Source organism: Oncorhynchus gorbuscha, linkage group LG19 (genome assembly GCF_021184085.1).
Source record: "Oncorhynchus gorbuscha isolate QuinsamMale2020 ecotype Even-year linkage group LG19, OgorEven_v1.0, whole genome shotgun sequence".
Classification (NCBI taxonomy): Eukaryota; Metazoa; Chordata; class Actinopteri; order Salmoniformes; family Salmonidae; genus Oncorhynchus; species Oncorhynchus gorbuscha.
This window is the reverse complement of record NC_060191.1, coordinates 26,892,892-26,905,751: the sequence shown is the minus strand read 5'-3', so window position 1 is coordinate 26,905,751 and position 12,860 is coordinate 26,892,892. Positions and strand designations below refer to the sequence as shown.

Here is a 12,860-nt window from a genome sequence, read left to right as displayed (position 1 = left end):
GCAGCAACATTTTCATAAATCTAGGGACATTCCACATTTGACACAGGACATGAACCCACAGCTGGGTATAGTAAATACTATATCTATCATACAGAACAAAGGTAGGATTATATCCAAATCTCTCTCTCTCTCTCTCTCTCTCTCTCTCTCTCTCTCTCTCTCTCTCTCTCTCTCTCTCTCTCTCTCTCTCTCTCTCTCTCTCTCTCTCTCTCTCTCTCTCCCTCTCTCTCTCTCCCTCTCTCTCTCTCTCTATTTACAATGGTGAATTTCACAGAGTGTCCTGGGTGGTGGCTTCATGTACCCGTAAATGATCATCATAACCATGTGTTTGTTTTACAGGAAGCCATGGAAAAGGAGGCCAGTAGGATTGGTGGGTTTAATAACTACTTATGGATCGACCTATCAGACAGAGAGATAGAGGGGGACTGGAGATGGGTGGACCACACAAAGCTCACAAATGAGTATGTACTGTCTTGCAACCCGTTCAACAATCTCAACATGACATGTACAACATTGACTCAAAATATCTCAGTTGCTCAGTCCTGTCTTTTATCTCCACTGTTTGTCCTCTCCTCATTTACAGTGTTTCTGTCTTATCTCTCTCCCTCTCTGTGACTTCACTTCCATCCTGCCCGTCAAATTTTCTCTCCCCCTACCTCCCTTTCCCTATAGGTTCTGAAACCAGTCGAGCTCGGCGCCTGATAACAACCTCTCCGGTGGGATTGAAGGTGAGGGCCCTGTAGTCCTGGAGAGCAACACTCAGACCTGGTCCGACGTGCCCTGTGACTTCACCTACCGCCGCATCTGTCAAATGAATGTCATCCCCATTACTTGCCCTGGAATCAGCGAGTGAAAGACACCACTGACCATGAAATAAGCTTAGAGTGGCAGGAATTCAATAGAAGGCACACTGCAGGGTTGCACTGTTGACAATGTGCATTTCAAATGCAATTTTCCCGTGTTTTAGGAAATCAAATTCAGTGTAAACGCAGAGGTAATAAAGTGTAAATTGCCTTTTAAAGTCAAACGCAATGTGCATTTCTGCAAACGTGCAGTGGATTGAATCCCAGTCACAGTATGTGTGACGAGCCAAAACAAATGAAGAAGTGACAGTGGGTATCTATCTGTGTTGGTGTCTGTCCACCCACCACTGAAGGTATTTCAACGAAGCTGCCAATCAGTCACACCTCAGTCATTGCTTGTTTTTCATTCTTGTTCAATTCAAGACTTGAAATACAACCTAACACTTTATTTCACAGTCCTATAACACAACAACAATAACCCCTGTGTGTTCTCTGTTACTATTTCAAACAATTCAGCAAAACGTTGTAGCCTGCTGCAAGGAGCCTGATCACTCAGCGGTCTGCTCGCACCACCTGAAACCCGGGAGAAACTATACTATTAAGATGTTATTCCATTCTCTTCATTAAAACATTGGGTCAAAAACGGACTCCAAAACAAAGCGCTATGCAATGTCCACTGAGTATACCAAACATTAGGAACACCTTCCGAATATTGAGTTGCAACCCCTCAGAACAGCCTCAACTTGCCGTGACATGGACTCTACAAGGTGTCGAAAAGCGCTCCGCAGGGATGCTGGCCCATGTTGACTCCAATGATTCCCACGGTCGTGTCAACTTTGGCTGGATGTCCTTTGGGTGGTGGACCATTCTTGATTACCAGTGGCGGTCGGGGCCGTTTAAAGATGAGGCAGGATGATTATTATGTTATGAGCATGGCCTTATTTCTATTACACCACATTGGATGACTGTCGTTCATATTCCATTCACCCAGCTCAGTGTAACGTTGATAGGTTTAGGCTACTACATGATTCTCCATGTTTCACCATTTCTATTTTGGTCCTCTGAGGAACCTCCACTGCGATACACACAGGAAATTGTTGAGCGTGGAAAACCCAGCAGCGTTGCAGTTCTTGACACAAACCGGTGAGCCTGGCACCTACGGGCCTGGCTTCTTTAACCCGTCTCCTCCCCTTCGTCTACACTGATGGCAGTGGATTTGAAAAGTGACGTCAATAAGGGGGATCATAGCTTTCACCTGGATTCACCTGGTCAGTCTATGTCATGGAAAGAGCAGGTGGTCTTAATGTTTTGTAAACTCAGTGTACAGTAAAAAAAAAAAAAAGTAGCTATACATATTTATATACAGTATTTGTTCAATTGTAGCTCAATCATAGGTCATAAAGTATGATAATATACACTTGTGAAATCTATTATCAAACATCACGTGGAAACATCTTCTTCCTTGCTTCTTTTGTTCTTTTGGTGTTTCTTTGTGTCAGAAGAGAATAGCTAAGACAAAATAGTAGAGACATTGTCCATTGACAGGGATTCCGGTCTGTATGATGTCTCTAGTTTCTGTAGAATCCTTTTGGTTGGGGGCTGTAATAGAGGAAAACAGAATGGTTAGCACTGTAAATAACCATTCTCACACAGTATTTCTCAAATATGGGAGGCAACAAAAATCCTGTTTTCCCTATGAATTTAGTTGGCAAGAGTTGCAAAAAAGTTTAGGCTTCTACCTTGAACCCGCATCACCTTGAACAACTCTGCACAATCAAGGCCAATACACAGACGTTTTGTCCCTCAACCTAACCAAATTTGAGTGTGTGTGTGTGTGTGTGTGTGTGTGTGTGTGTGTGTGTGTGTGTGTGTGTGTGTGTGTGTGTGTGTGTGTGTGTGTGTGTGTGTGTGTGTGTGTGTGTGTGTGTGTGTGTGTGTGTGTGTGTGTGTGTGTGTGTGTGTGCGCGCGCGCGTGTGCTCAGGAAATGACACTCACTCTTTGCAGCGGCAGATTCTGCGTTTGCCACGTCTGGGCATCGTCACCCGCTGAAAACCAACAGAAACACACACACAGGAAAACTCAGTAACACTACCAACAAGACCCAAAATGTAAGAGATAGTGAGTACATTTTTAAGCAAAAATCAACATCTGATTTAAATCACTAAACTGTACCTGTCTGTGGCGTCGGTTGAGAATGACAGTGAGGATGAGGAGGAGGACGAAGATGACGGCTGCGCCACAGATGGTGACCAACAGCCACACGTCCATGGGGACTCGCTCTGTCCATCAGAACAACATCAAGAGAAACCGAATCAGTATGGAAGTTCTACATTGTTTCCAGCATATCAAATCAATAAAGATGTATTATCGCATAACAGTATGTGGTTTTCAATAGTACTATTATATGGTCTGTGTTCAAATGCACACATCAGAGCTTCCTTCTTTACAGGCTAATAGTACTGTCTGCTATTACATTGTACTTAATTACTGAAGTAGTACTGTGGTACTATACCGTTTAAAGTGCTGCAGTAAGCGTGGCCACTGGCCAATAAGGCTAATTACACCCTAACCTCAATAGTCACAACCTAACCTTCACACATACACAGACCACCCACTCTAACCACATCCTGACCATGTCACTTCCTGCTTCTCCTTTCTTACCGATCTTCAGTGTGATCTCCACTGATGTCAGCTTGGTTTTGTTCCTCCACAATTCACACCTCCACCTCCCACCATTTATATCCCTCGCTTCCGGTATGGTGAGATGGGCGGAGTCGGGGTCGGAGCCTAAAGCGAGGAGGGAGGATTGTCGTGGTGGGATCCATTTCACTTTCAGGTCAGAGGTCAGAGGTCAGAGGGTGGCCCAGGGTGCAGGTGAGGTTGACCTCCTGACCTACGAAGGCCACTGGAGCTGGAGAGGAAAAAACTGGACAGGAGGAGAGAGAGAAAGAGAGACAGACAGACAGACAGACAGACAGACAGACAGACAGACAGACAGACAGACAGACAGACAGACAGACAGACAGACAGACAGACAGACAGACAGACAGACAGACAGACAGACAGACAGACAGACAGACAGACAGACAGACAGACAGACAGACAGACAGACAGACAGAGAAAGAAAGAAAATTCACAATTTTGATGTGAATAAAAATAAAAAATAAATTATTTTATATTATTTTACAAAAACGTGGAGAAACATGTTTTTTTTTATTAGTATTAATTCAGCTGGCATATTATCCTGGCAAAGAGAAACTTCATTATACTGGTCACGGATCCCTCCGGACCTTTCATCACGCACACCTGTCCCCTATTCCCACTGATTAGTATTTGTATATATGTGCCCTTTGGTTTACATTATTGTTCCAATGTCCATTGGTGCGTGTGAGTACCTGTGCTGTGTGTGTTGGCTTTCGTGCCCTTGTGGATTGCTAGATGACTACGGGTCTCGTCCAGCGGGTTAATCATTGTGCGCGTGTGTATTTATTCGAGGTGATCCTCGCTCTTTTGTTTGGGTTTCAACCCTGTGTTTCCGATGCGTGTTTGTTTGGTCTTCGTCCGCATACCTTTACACGGCACGCTGTCATTTGGGGCGTCATTTATAAAACTATTACGCATTCCTGCGCCTGTCTCCCGAATCATTGTTACCAGTGTGACAATACCCTATTAATACAAGTGGAGCCAGACAAGTGTACTATCCACTGAATTAGATACAGGACACAATACTCCGGGGACAGACTGTTCCCAACGAACGAACGACAGAAGGAGATGAGAAAACTGTCTGGGTGTAATAAACAGAAGCATAGAAAGGGGGAATAGCATTGCCATGACTATGGTCTGACGGGTTTGAATGTCAATGAAAGGAGAAAGAGGGATATAGGGATAGAGAGGGAAGAAGAGAAGGTCAGAGAGATGGCGGGAGGTATTGATTGAACAATTGAGAGCTGAGAAATCAAAGTGATCTGTCACTCCTCACTTTTGTGGGCAGAAAGGAGGGGGAAATAAGCATTGGGAGAATTAAAGGAGGGAGGAAGGAAGGTAGCAACCAAGTCAGGAAGTAAAGAAGGAAGGAAGGAGAAGGACATTTTCCTCAGGACTGCCACAAAGCTTGACTTACCCTGTAGCACCTCCACACGCATACTTCTCTTCAGGCTGTCCCCCCTCTGGAATTCCACAGCGCAGGTGTACTCGCCCCTGTCCCCCTCCGTCACCCCTTTCTTTGACAGGGAGAGGTTTAGATTTGTCCTCTGCAGGGCGGAGACATCCAGCCCTCTCTTCTGATTGACCACCCAGGCTAATGGAGGGCCCAGGGAGAGGTTGGCGAGGGTCTGGACGACCCCAGTGAGGGAGCCTGCCGCTGGGCTTGGGGTAAAGGTCCAGCGGCCTCCCTGGATGCTCTTCTCCTGGCTGTCTGACCAGGATAGTGGAGGAGGAATGGAAAAGAAACATGGCAGATGGAGAAGAGAGAGGGAGGAGACAGAGGTGTAGATAGGCTGTGGATGAGCAGGGGAGAGGTCTGAGAAGGGAAGAGAGAGAGAGAGTGAGAGAGAGAGAGAGAGAGAGCGCGCAAAGAGAGAGAGAGAGGAGAGAGAATGAGAGACAGAGATAGGAAAGGGACAGTTTAACCTCAGTCTGAAGACATTTTACCTCTTGAGGGGAAATTATTTAATATAGAAGACCATAAACCATTTTATCTAACTTAACACTTACCTATTACAGTAACAGGGGTGTTGGCATAGGCTTCCCTGCCCTGGTATGTCACCACACAGGTCCACTCTCCATGGTCTTGGCCAGTGACACTCATTACTGTCAGGCTGCCGTCATTTCTGATCTGGGCACGCTTGTCCTCGTTCAGGTCCTGTTTCTGGGGACTAAGCCATCTTCTCTGTGTCCCCTTAAATATTTCCTCTATGTCACACTTCAGATTAAGATTCTTCCCAGCCAACAGGGGAGAAAATGGCTGTACACTCACTGAGAGAGGAGAGATGGAGAGAGAGAGAGGGAGAGAAATAGAGAGATAGAGAGAGCGAGAGAGGCATAGAAAGAGACATAGAGAGAGAGAAAGAGAGCGAGAGAGTGAGCGAGAGAGAGAGAGCGAGTGAGACAGAGAGAGAGGTGGGGGTTATACAAAGGTACATTTGTATACATGTGTGTGTAGTACTTGTTTCCCCCACATGATGGTGACTGAACACAATGTCCCATTTCCTTCCTCATCTTTCTCATAACACTGACATGAGACATAGAAATGCCCTCTCTTTCACTCTGCACTTACCACGGAACAGTCTGAATGTGACTGAGGTAGTTGTTTGTGGCATGAAATCTTTCAATTCACATTTGAAGGATTTGAAGTCCTCCAGTCTGATATTGTTGATGATCAGGGAGAAGTCCGTCTTGGACAGAGACAGCCTGTGTTTCCACTCTGGATCTGCATGTCAATAATCATGTGATCAGTATTAGTTGTAGTGGTAGTAGTGTGAATATGAAATGTGTCTTCTTTCTGTGTTATGTTATTCCCAACCCACCTGGACACCACACAAACACATGTGAATGTGGAAGCAGCACAGGGCCACCTGCAGAGGCAGAGCAGTAACCCTGAGCAGGTCAAGGGTTAAGTGCTCAAGAGAACAACAGTAGTAGGCACCTGAGATTCTGACGCCAGCAACCCTCAAATTTTTAGCTAGTCAAAATCAGGTAAAAAAAGAAAAAAAAGAGCCAACTACCAAATACTGTTTTGCGAAATATGTTTACAGCTCAAAAAGGTCACGCTCGATTAAGGATGGATACCCTCTAGCACTAATCTCACTCACCTGTCGTCTCTCGACCCTGGGAGTTGCGGATTATCAAAGGTTTTGTGTCCTTTCCAAAGAACCATTGTACCAACACCTTTTCTGAACCCCACTTTGATCTGGGGAGTGTGACCGTCTCTCCCACCTGACCATACACAACCACATCTTCAGCCCCTGTGGGAGAACACAGAAGACAAGATAAATATATATATATATATATATATATATATATATATATATATATATATATATATATATATATATATATATATATATATATATATATATATATATATATATATATATATATATATATATTATACGTCCAGTAGTAAGTTACCTTTAAGTATCTGTTGCTATATAATAGAACATAGAGTATGAATCAAATCCAGAACATACTCTCTTACCTGTTGAGGAGATGAACAATGCAATAATGATTGAAAGGAATCCAGAAACACACTTCATTTTGTACTTTCTCCTGAAAGCAAAGAGCAGCAAAAACATCTGAGTAAGACAAATTGCTTTAGTCATGTATTTCCTGTCACCCAAGAGCAAATACTGTGGAAACAAATCAACAGTTCACATCAAGTAGCACCGCTTCTCGTTGGAATATAAAAGATCAAAACATAACCTATAGCTATACTTTTTATATCCTCCTGTAGACAGTGACCCCGCGCCCTCTCCTGTACAATTGCTTTATTGTGTCATTGCAATCGACACCAGTCTCCAAATTGTGTCGGAGGATTTTGACGCACTGTATAATCAAAGCGCATTCTAAATAGCCTGTTTCATTCTGTCAAATAGGCCAATTAATGATACAGTAGAAGCAGCCAAGTTTGTGTGTTTGACCAGTTTGTTAAAATACTGTGGTACCCCTAGCTGTTACTCTTCAGCATAGTACAGTAAAGATTATACACCTGGTGTAGAATTCTTATTTACAGCAGTACAATCGGAAAAGGTTGTAGGAGTAATAGTGAGTGAGTGAGTGAGTGAGTGAGTGAGTGAGTGAGTGAGTGAGTGAGTGAGTGAGTGAGTGAGTGAGTGAGTGAGTGAGTGAGTGAGTGAGTGAGTGAGTGAGAGAGGGAGTGAGGGGTCTAGCTTTGGATAACCTGGGCTATACCCTCTGTGACAATGTCACATAACTCACTCAGAGTGTGTTCAAGCTGTGTAAACAAACCAAGCGGCCCCCAGTCAGCTCTTTACCTGAAAAGTTACCCATCGCATGCTAGAGAAACACAAACCCATAAACAACCTCTCACACACTCTCCTGACCTGGAACGGTAGTGATGCGAGGTGTGCCCGTCAGGCCTGGTTTCAGCTCGACTACGGGTGGACAAAAATGCTTAGTTCTCTAAAATTATGTTCGCAAATTTGCTTACATCCCTGTTAGTGAGCATTTCTCCTTTGCCAAGAAAATCCATGCACCTGACAGGTGTGACATATCAAGAAACTGATTAGACAGCATGTTCATTACACAGGTGCACCTTGTGCTGGCGACAATAAAAAGCCACTCTAAAAATGTTTTGTCACGCAACACAATGCCACAGATGTCTCAAGTTTTGAGGGTGCATGGCATGCTGACTGCAGGAATGTCCAGAGAATAACATTTTATTTCTCTACCATAAACCCGCCTCCCACGTTGTTTTAGAGAATTTGGCAGTATGTTTAACTGTTCTCACAACGGTAGAACACGTGTATGGTGCTGATGTTAACGTTGTGAACAGAGTGCCCCATGGTGGCGGTGGGGTTATGTTATGGGCAGCCATAAGCTACTGACAGCGAATACTATTGTATTTTATCGATGGCAATTTGAATGCACAGAAATATCCTGACGAGATCCTGAGACCCATTGTGAGGCACACTTTATTTTAAGGTATCTGTGACCAACAGATATATATCTGTATTCCCAGTCATGTGGAATCCATAGAGTAGGGCCTAATGAATTTATTTCAATTGACTGATTTCCTCATATGAACTGTAACTTAGTAAAATCTTTGATATTGTCGCGTTTATATTTGAGTTCAGCATAGATGTTACGTTAGTTATTATAGACCAGGTATTCCCAAACTGGGGTAAACCCAGTGGTACGTTCAATGCCGTCGAGGGTACGCCAAATAAAAATGTGATTCACATTTTTTTTGTATATATATATATATATATATATATATATTTTATTTATTTTTTATTTTTTTAAATAACATTTTCAAACAGTCCATTTAGATTTTCCAACGGGGCTTTGCATTTGGGTGAGGTTTCTTTCTCCCATGAGTAGCCTTGTTTCACTGCCAAAAATAAAATTAAACCATCTGGTGTTCAGCGAAATAACAACACAATGTCAAATACAGGTAGCCTAGTCAAATAATTAACATCCCATCACATTAACCATTACTCTCTCGCGGGAATTCCACTAACGGTCCGTATGTAGCCAAACATAGCTGCTGCTCATACTGTTTGCTCGAAAATTGAAAAATGGTTAAGAAAAAGTAAGGTCCACGTCCATTGAGATACATACAAGCTCTACTGGTAGTACTGCTACTACCAGCAGTACTACACCTGCACCTGTCGATGACACAAGTTGTTCTGCTTCCACGAGCACATCCAATGCTAGCATCAGTGATTCTACATTTGTTGTTAGCCCAGCTAGCATGGACACTGACAGCTGTGAATCTGATGCAGCCGAGGAGCTACTGCTCCCTTACCCGGGAAAGCACCGAACAACAGACAGGGACGTTGGACCATCGAAGAGGCGCAAATATGATGAGAACTACATTGGTTTGGGGTTCACTTATATTGGGAGTAGTGACTTTCCTCAGCCACAGTGTGTTATATGTGCAAAAGTACTATCTCACAACTCGATGCAACCTTCACCCGTTGTTCGTGTTTCTTGATTTGTTTTATGTTGTGTTTATTCATTAAAACACTCACTACCTGAACTTGTTTCCTCACTCGTTTCCTCACTCTCATTACACATGCCAATTAGAAAAAATATGCCACAGGTGTTTTTTGAGCGAGAATTAAATGACTTTCAAGTAGTAAGACATGAAAAAATCAACAGATACCATTAATAAGAAGGGGCTAGAAGCGTCTTGTATGGTGAGCTACCAAGTGGCTAGGACAGGCAAGCCCCATACTATTGTGGAGGACTTCATTCTTCCTGCTGCCGCAGATATGGCTGGAACAATAATAATAATAATAATAATATATGCCGTTTAGCAGACGCTTTTATCCAAAGCGACTTACAGTCATGTGTGCATACATTCTACTGCGGGAGAAGGTCAAAAAACTATACAGACAATGCCTTCATTAAAACAACACCATTTCACGACACATCAGAGAGATGGCCGGAGATGATTTGAAACAATTACTGCTTTGGATACACGCCAGTTAATTCTATGCATTACAGCTGGATGAGTCAACAGACGTGGCGGGCCTGGCACAGCTCCTGGTATGTCTATTACGTTTATGGAGGGTCAATTAAGGAAGACATTCTCTTCTGCAAACCACTGGAAACAAGGGCAACAGGAGAGGATATTTGGAAAGTACTGGACAGCTTTGTGACATCAAATGGACTTTTGAGGTCAAGATGTGTTGGTGTCTGTACTGATGGCGCAAAAGTCATGACAGGGAGACATAGTGGAGTGGTAACGCGCGTGCAAGCAGTTGCTCCTGACGCTACTTGGGTACACTGCAGCATCCACCGAGAGGCTCTTGCTGCCAAGGGAATACCTGACCGATTGAAAGACGTTTTGGACACTACAGTGAAAATGGTTAACTTTGTTAAAGCAAGGCCCCTGAACTCTTGTGTATTTTCTGCACTATGCAATGATATGGGCAGTGGCCATGTAACACTTTTACAACATACAAAGTGCGCTGGTTATCAAGGGTCAAAGTATTGACACGTTTTTTAAATTGAGAGACGAGCTTAAAGTTTTCTTTACTGACCATCATTTTCACTTGTCAGACCGCTTGTAATGATGACGAGTTTCTCACACGACTGGCCTATCTGGGTGATGTTTTTTCTCATCTGAATGATCTGAATCTAGGATTACAGGGACTCTCCGCAACTATATTCAATGTGCTGGACAAAATTGAGGCTATAATTAAGAAGTTGGAGCTCTTCTCTGTCTGCATTAACAAGGACAACACACAGGTCGTTCCATCATTGTATGATTTTTTTGTGTGCAAATGAACTCAAGCTTATGGACAATGTCAAATGTGATATAGCAAAGCACCTGAGTGAGTTGGGTGCGCAATTACTCTACACTGGATGGATGACACAAATAACTGGATTCGTTATCCCTTTCATGCCCTGCCTCCAGTCCACTTAGCAATATCTCAGCAAGAGAGCAGCAAGAGAGCCTCATCAAAGTTGCAGTCTGTGAAAATTGAATTCAATCAGAATTTCTGGACTGGGCTGCACTCAGAGTATCCTGCCTTGGAGAATCGAGCTGTTAAGACACTGATGGCCTTTTGCAACCACGTATCTATGTGAGAGTGGATTCTTGGCCTTCACTAGCATAAACTAAATACAGGCACAGACCTGTGTGTGGAAAATGATTTAAAACCGAGACTCTCTCCAATACAACCCAACATTGCAGAGTTATGTGCATCCTTTCAAGCACACCCTTCTCATTAACCTGTGGTGAGTTATTCACAGTTTTCGATTAACAATAAGGTTTTATATGTAAGATGGCTAAATAAAGAGCAAAATTATTGATTATTACTATATTATTATTTGTGCCCTGGCCCTATAAGAGCTCTTTGTCACTTCCCACTTCCCTCACTCGTTCTTATGTTTAAGAAATGTATTGTATAGTGTGTGTGTGTGTGGCAGGCTTACAATGATGGAACAAAAATATATATTTGAGAGTGCGCTGACCCTAGTGCTAGAGGGGGTACGCAGATGGAGGTTTGAGTGTTTGAAGGGGTACGGGACTATAAAACGTTTGGGTACCACTGTCCTACAGTATCACTGTATTTTGATGTTATGTTCAATAAAGGCAGCAAAAACTGTAACTGAAGAGACCCAACTTCTGTTCCTTCCTTTTGCCATGTGCTGTAAATGCCATATTTTACCCATTTAAAACACATGTATTTAGATACATTTACATTTACTGGGGGTGGCAGGGTAGCCTAGTGGTTAGAGCGTTGGACTAGTAACCGGAAGGTTGCAAGTTCAAACCCCCGAGCTGACAAGGTACAAATCTGTAGTTCTGCTCCTGAACAGGCAGTTAACACACTCTTCCTAGGCCGTCATTGAAAATAAGAATTTGTTCTTAACTGACTTGCCTAGTTAAATAAAAGTAAAAAAATTCACAATTCATTTTCTTCCCATGACAGTGATTCTTGTTGCTTAATACATCATCATCAGAGTAAAATCAAATAAAAAAGAGAGAAAGGAAGGGGTTTGTGGTGGTCTCTGATTTAGAGAAATTGAGAGACAGACAAAAAGAAGAGGAAGAACGAAGAAAGGTGGAGGGAGAGAAGCAGTAGCTTTGTGGTGGGCCTTGGTTGAGAGAGGGATGGGGGAGGAGGGAGAGAGGGGGCGAATGCCTGAGGCTGTGGTGGGCCCTGATTTCACGAGGTGTAGATTTGTATCCCTATCCTCACCTCCTCTCCTCCCCTCTCACTCACACACCCCCCTCCCTTCCTCCTCTATTCCACGAAAGGCGGATTTCTCCACGCTTGATGGAAGAAGAAAAAAAGACCACAATGGCAGTCGAACACCGGGAGTGTGGTCTATGGTAGTTTTCTTTAATGCTGTTTTCTGTGTTGTGTGTGCGCATGCATCCGCGCGCGCGCGTGTGTGTACATGTGTGTATGTGTGTGATAGTTGTTAGGTGTTGTGGGTACTTTCAGAATTTTTTGTCTGAAGAGTTCTGCACCTTTTAATCTCTTTTCATCTTAAGATAATTCTCAATCATTTAACCTGTGTGTGAAAGGAGTACAGTCAGCTCCTGATCAACGTAACAGCTTCGGGCTGCCATGACAGGGATGTGCACTTTAAAGGTAGCATGGAGTTATCGGGAACAATTCAAAGAATGTAATATAATCAGGGTTGTAAAACTTTAGTGTGCTCTGTCAACTAGGCAGCAAACAATATCCCCTTGGGAGATGTTTATGGTCTACTGAATTTAACATTGTATAATTACTCCACCAATCTATGAATAAGTGCATTAATAAAACATAGTCCTTTTTTATTTCACTTTAAAATATACATGTATCATTATTTAACCATTGTTTTTTACAATGACTGCCTACCCCCAT

General features: G+C 43.1%; 1 protein-coding gene and 1 pseudogene across 1 annotated transcript in view; one reads left to right on the top strand and one right to left on the bottom strand.

Moving 5' to 3' along the window:
- LOC124005547 overlaps positions 1 to 1,175 on the top strand; it is a 5,623-nt pseudogene extending 4,448 nt beyond the window's left edge.
- A 59-nt stretch (positions 1,176 to 1,234) lies between these two features.
- The window catches only part of LOC124005545, a 29,319-nt gene continuing 17,693 nt past the window's right edge, over positions 1,235 to 12,860 (bottom strand). Inside the window, 10 exon segments of the mRNA XM_046314918.1 lie at positions 1,235 to 2,402; positions 2,800 to 2,849; positions 2,977 to 3,083; positions 3,466 to 3,661; positions 3,663 to 3,730; positions 4,925 to 5,323; positions 5,518 to 5,778; positions 6,080 to 6,232; positions 6,615 to 6,767; positions 7,001 to 7,071. Coding sequence (XP_046170874.1) covers positions 2,372 to 2,402; positions 2,800 to 2,849; positions 2,977 to 3,083; positions 3,466 to 3,661; positions 3,663 to 3,730; positions 4,925 to 5,323; positions 5,518 to 5,778; positions 6,080 to 6,232; positions 6,615 to 6,767; positions 7,001 to 7,058 — 1,476 coding nt within the window. The 5' untranslated portion in view covers positions 7,059 to 7,071 and the 3' untranslated portion in view covers positions 1,235 to 2,371.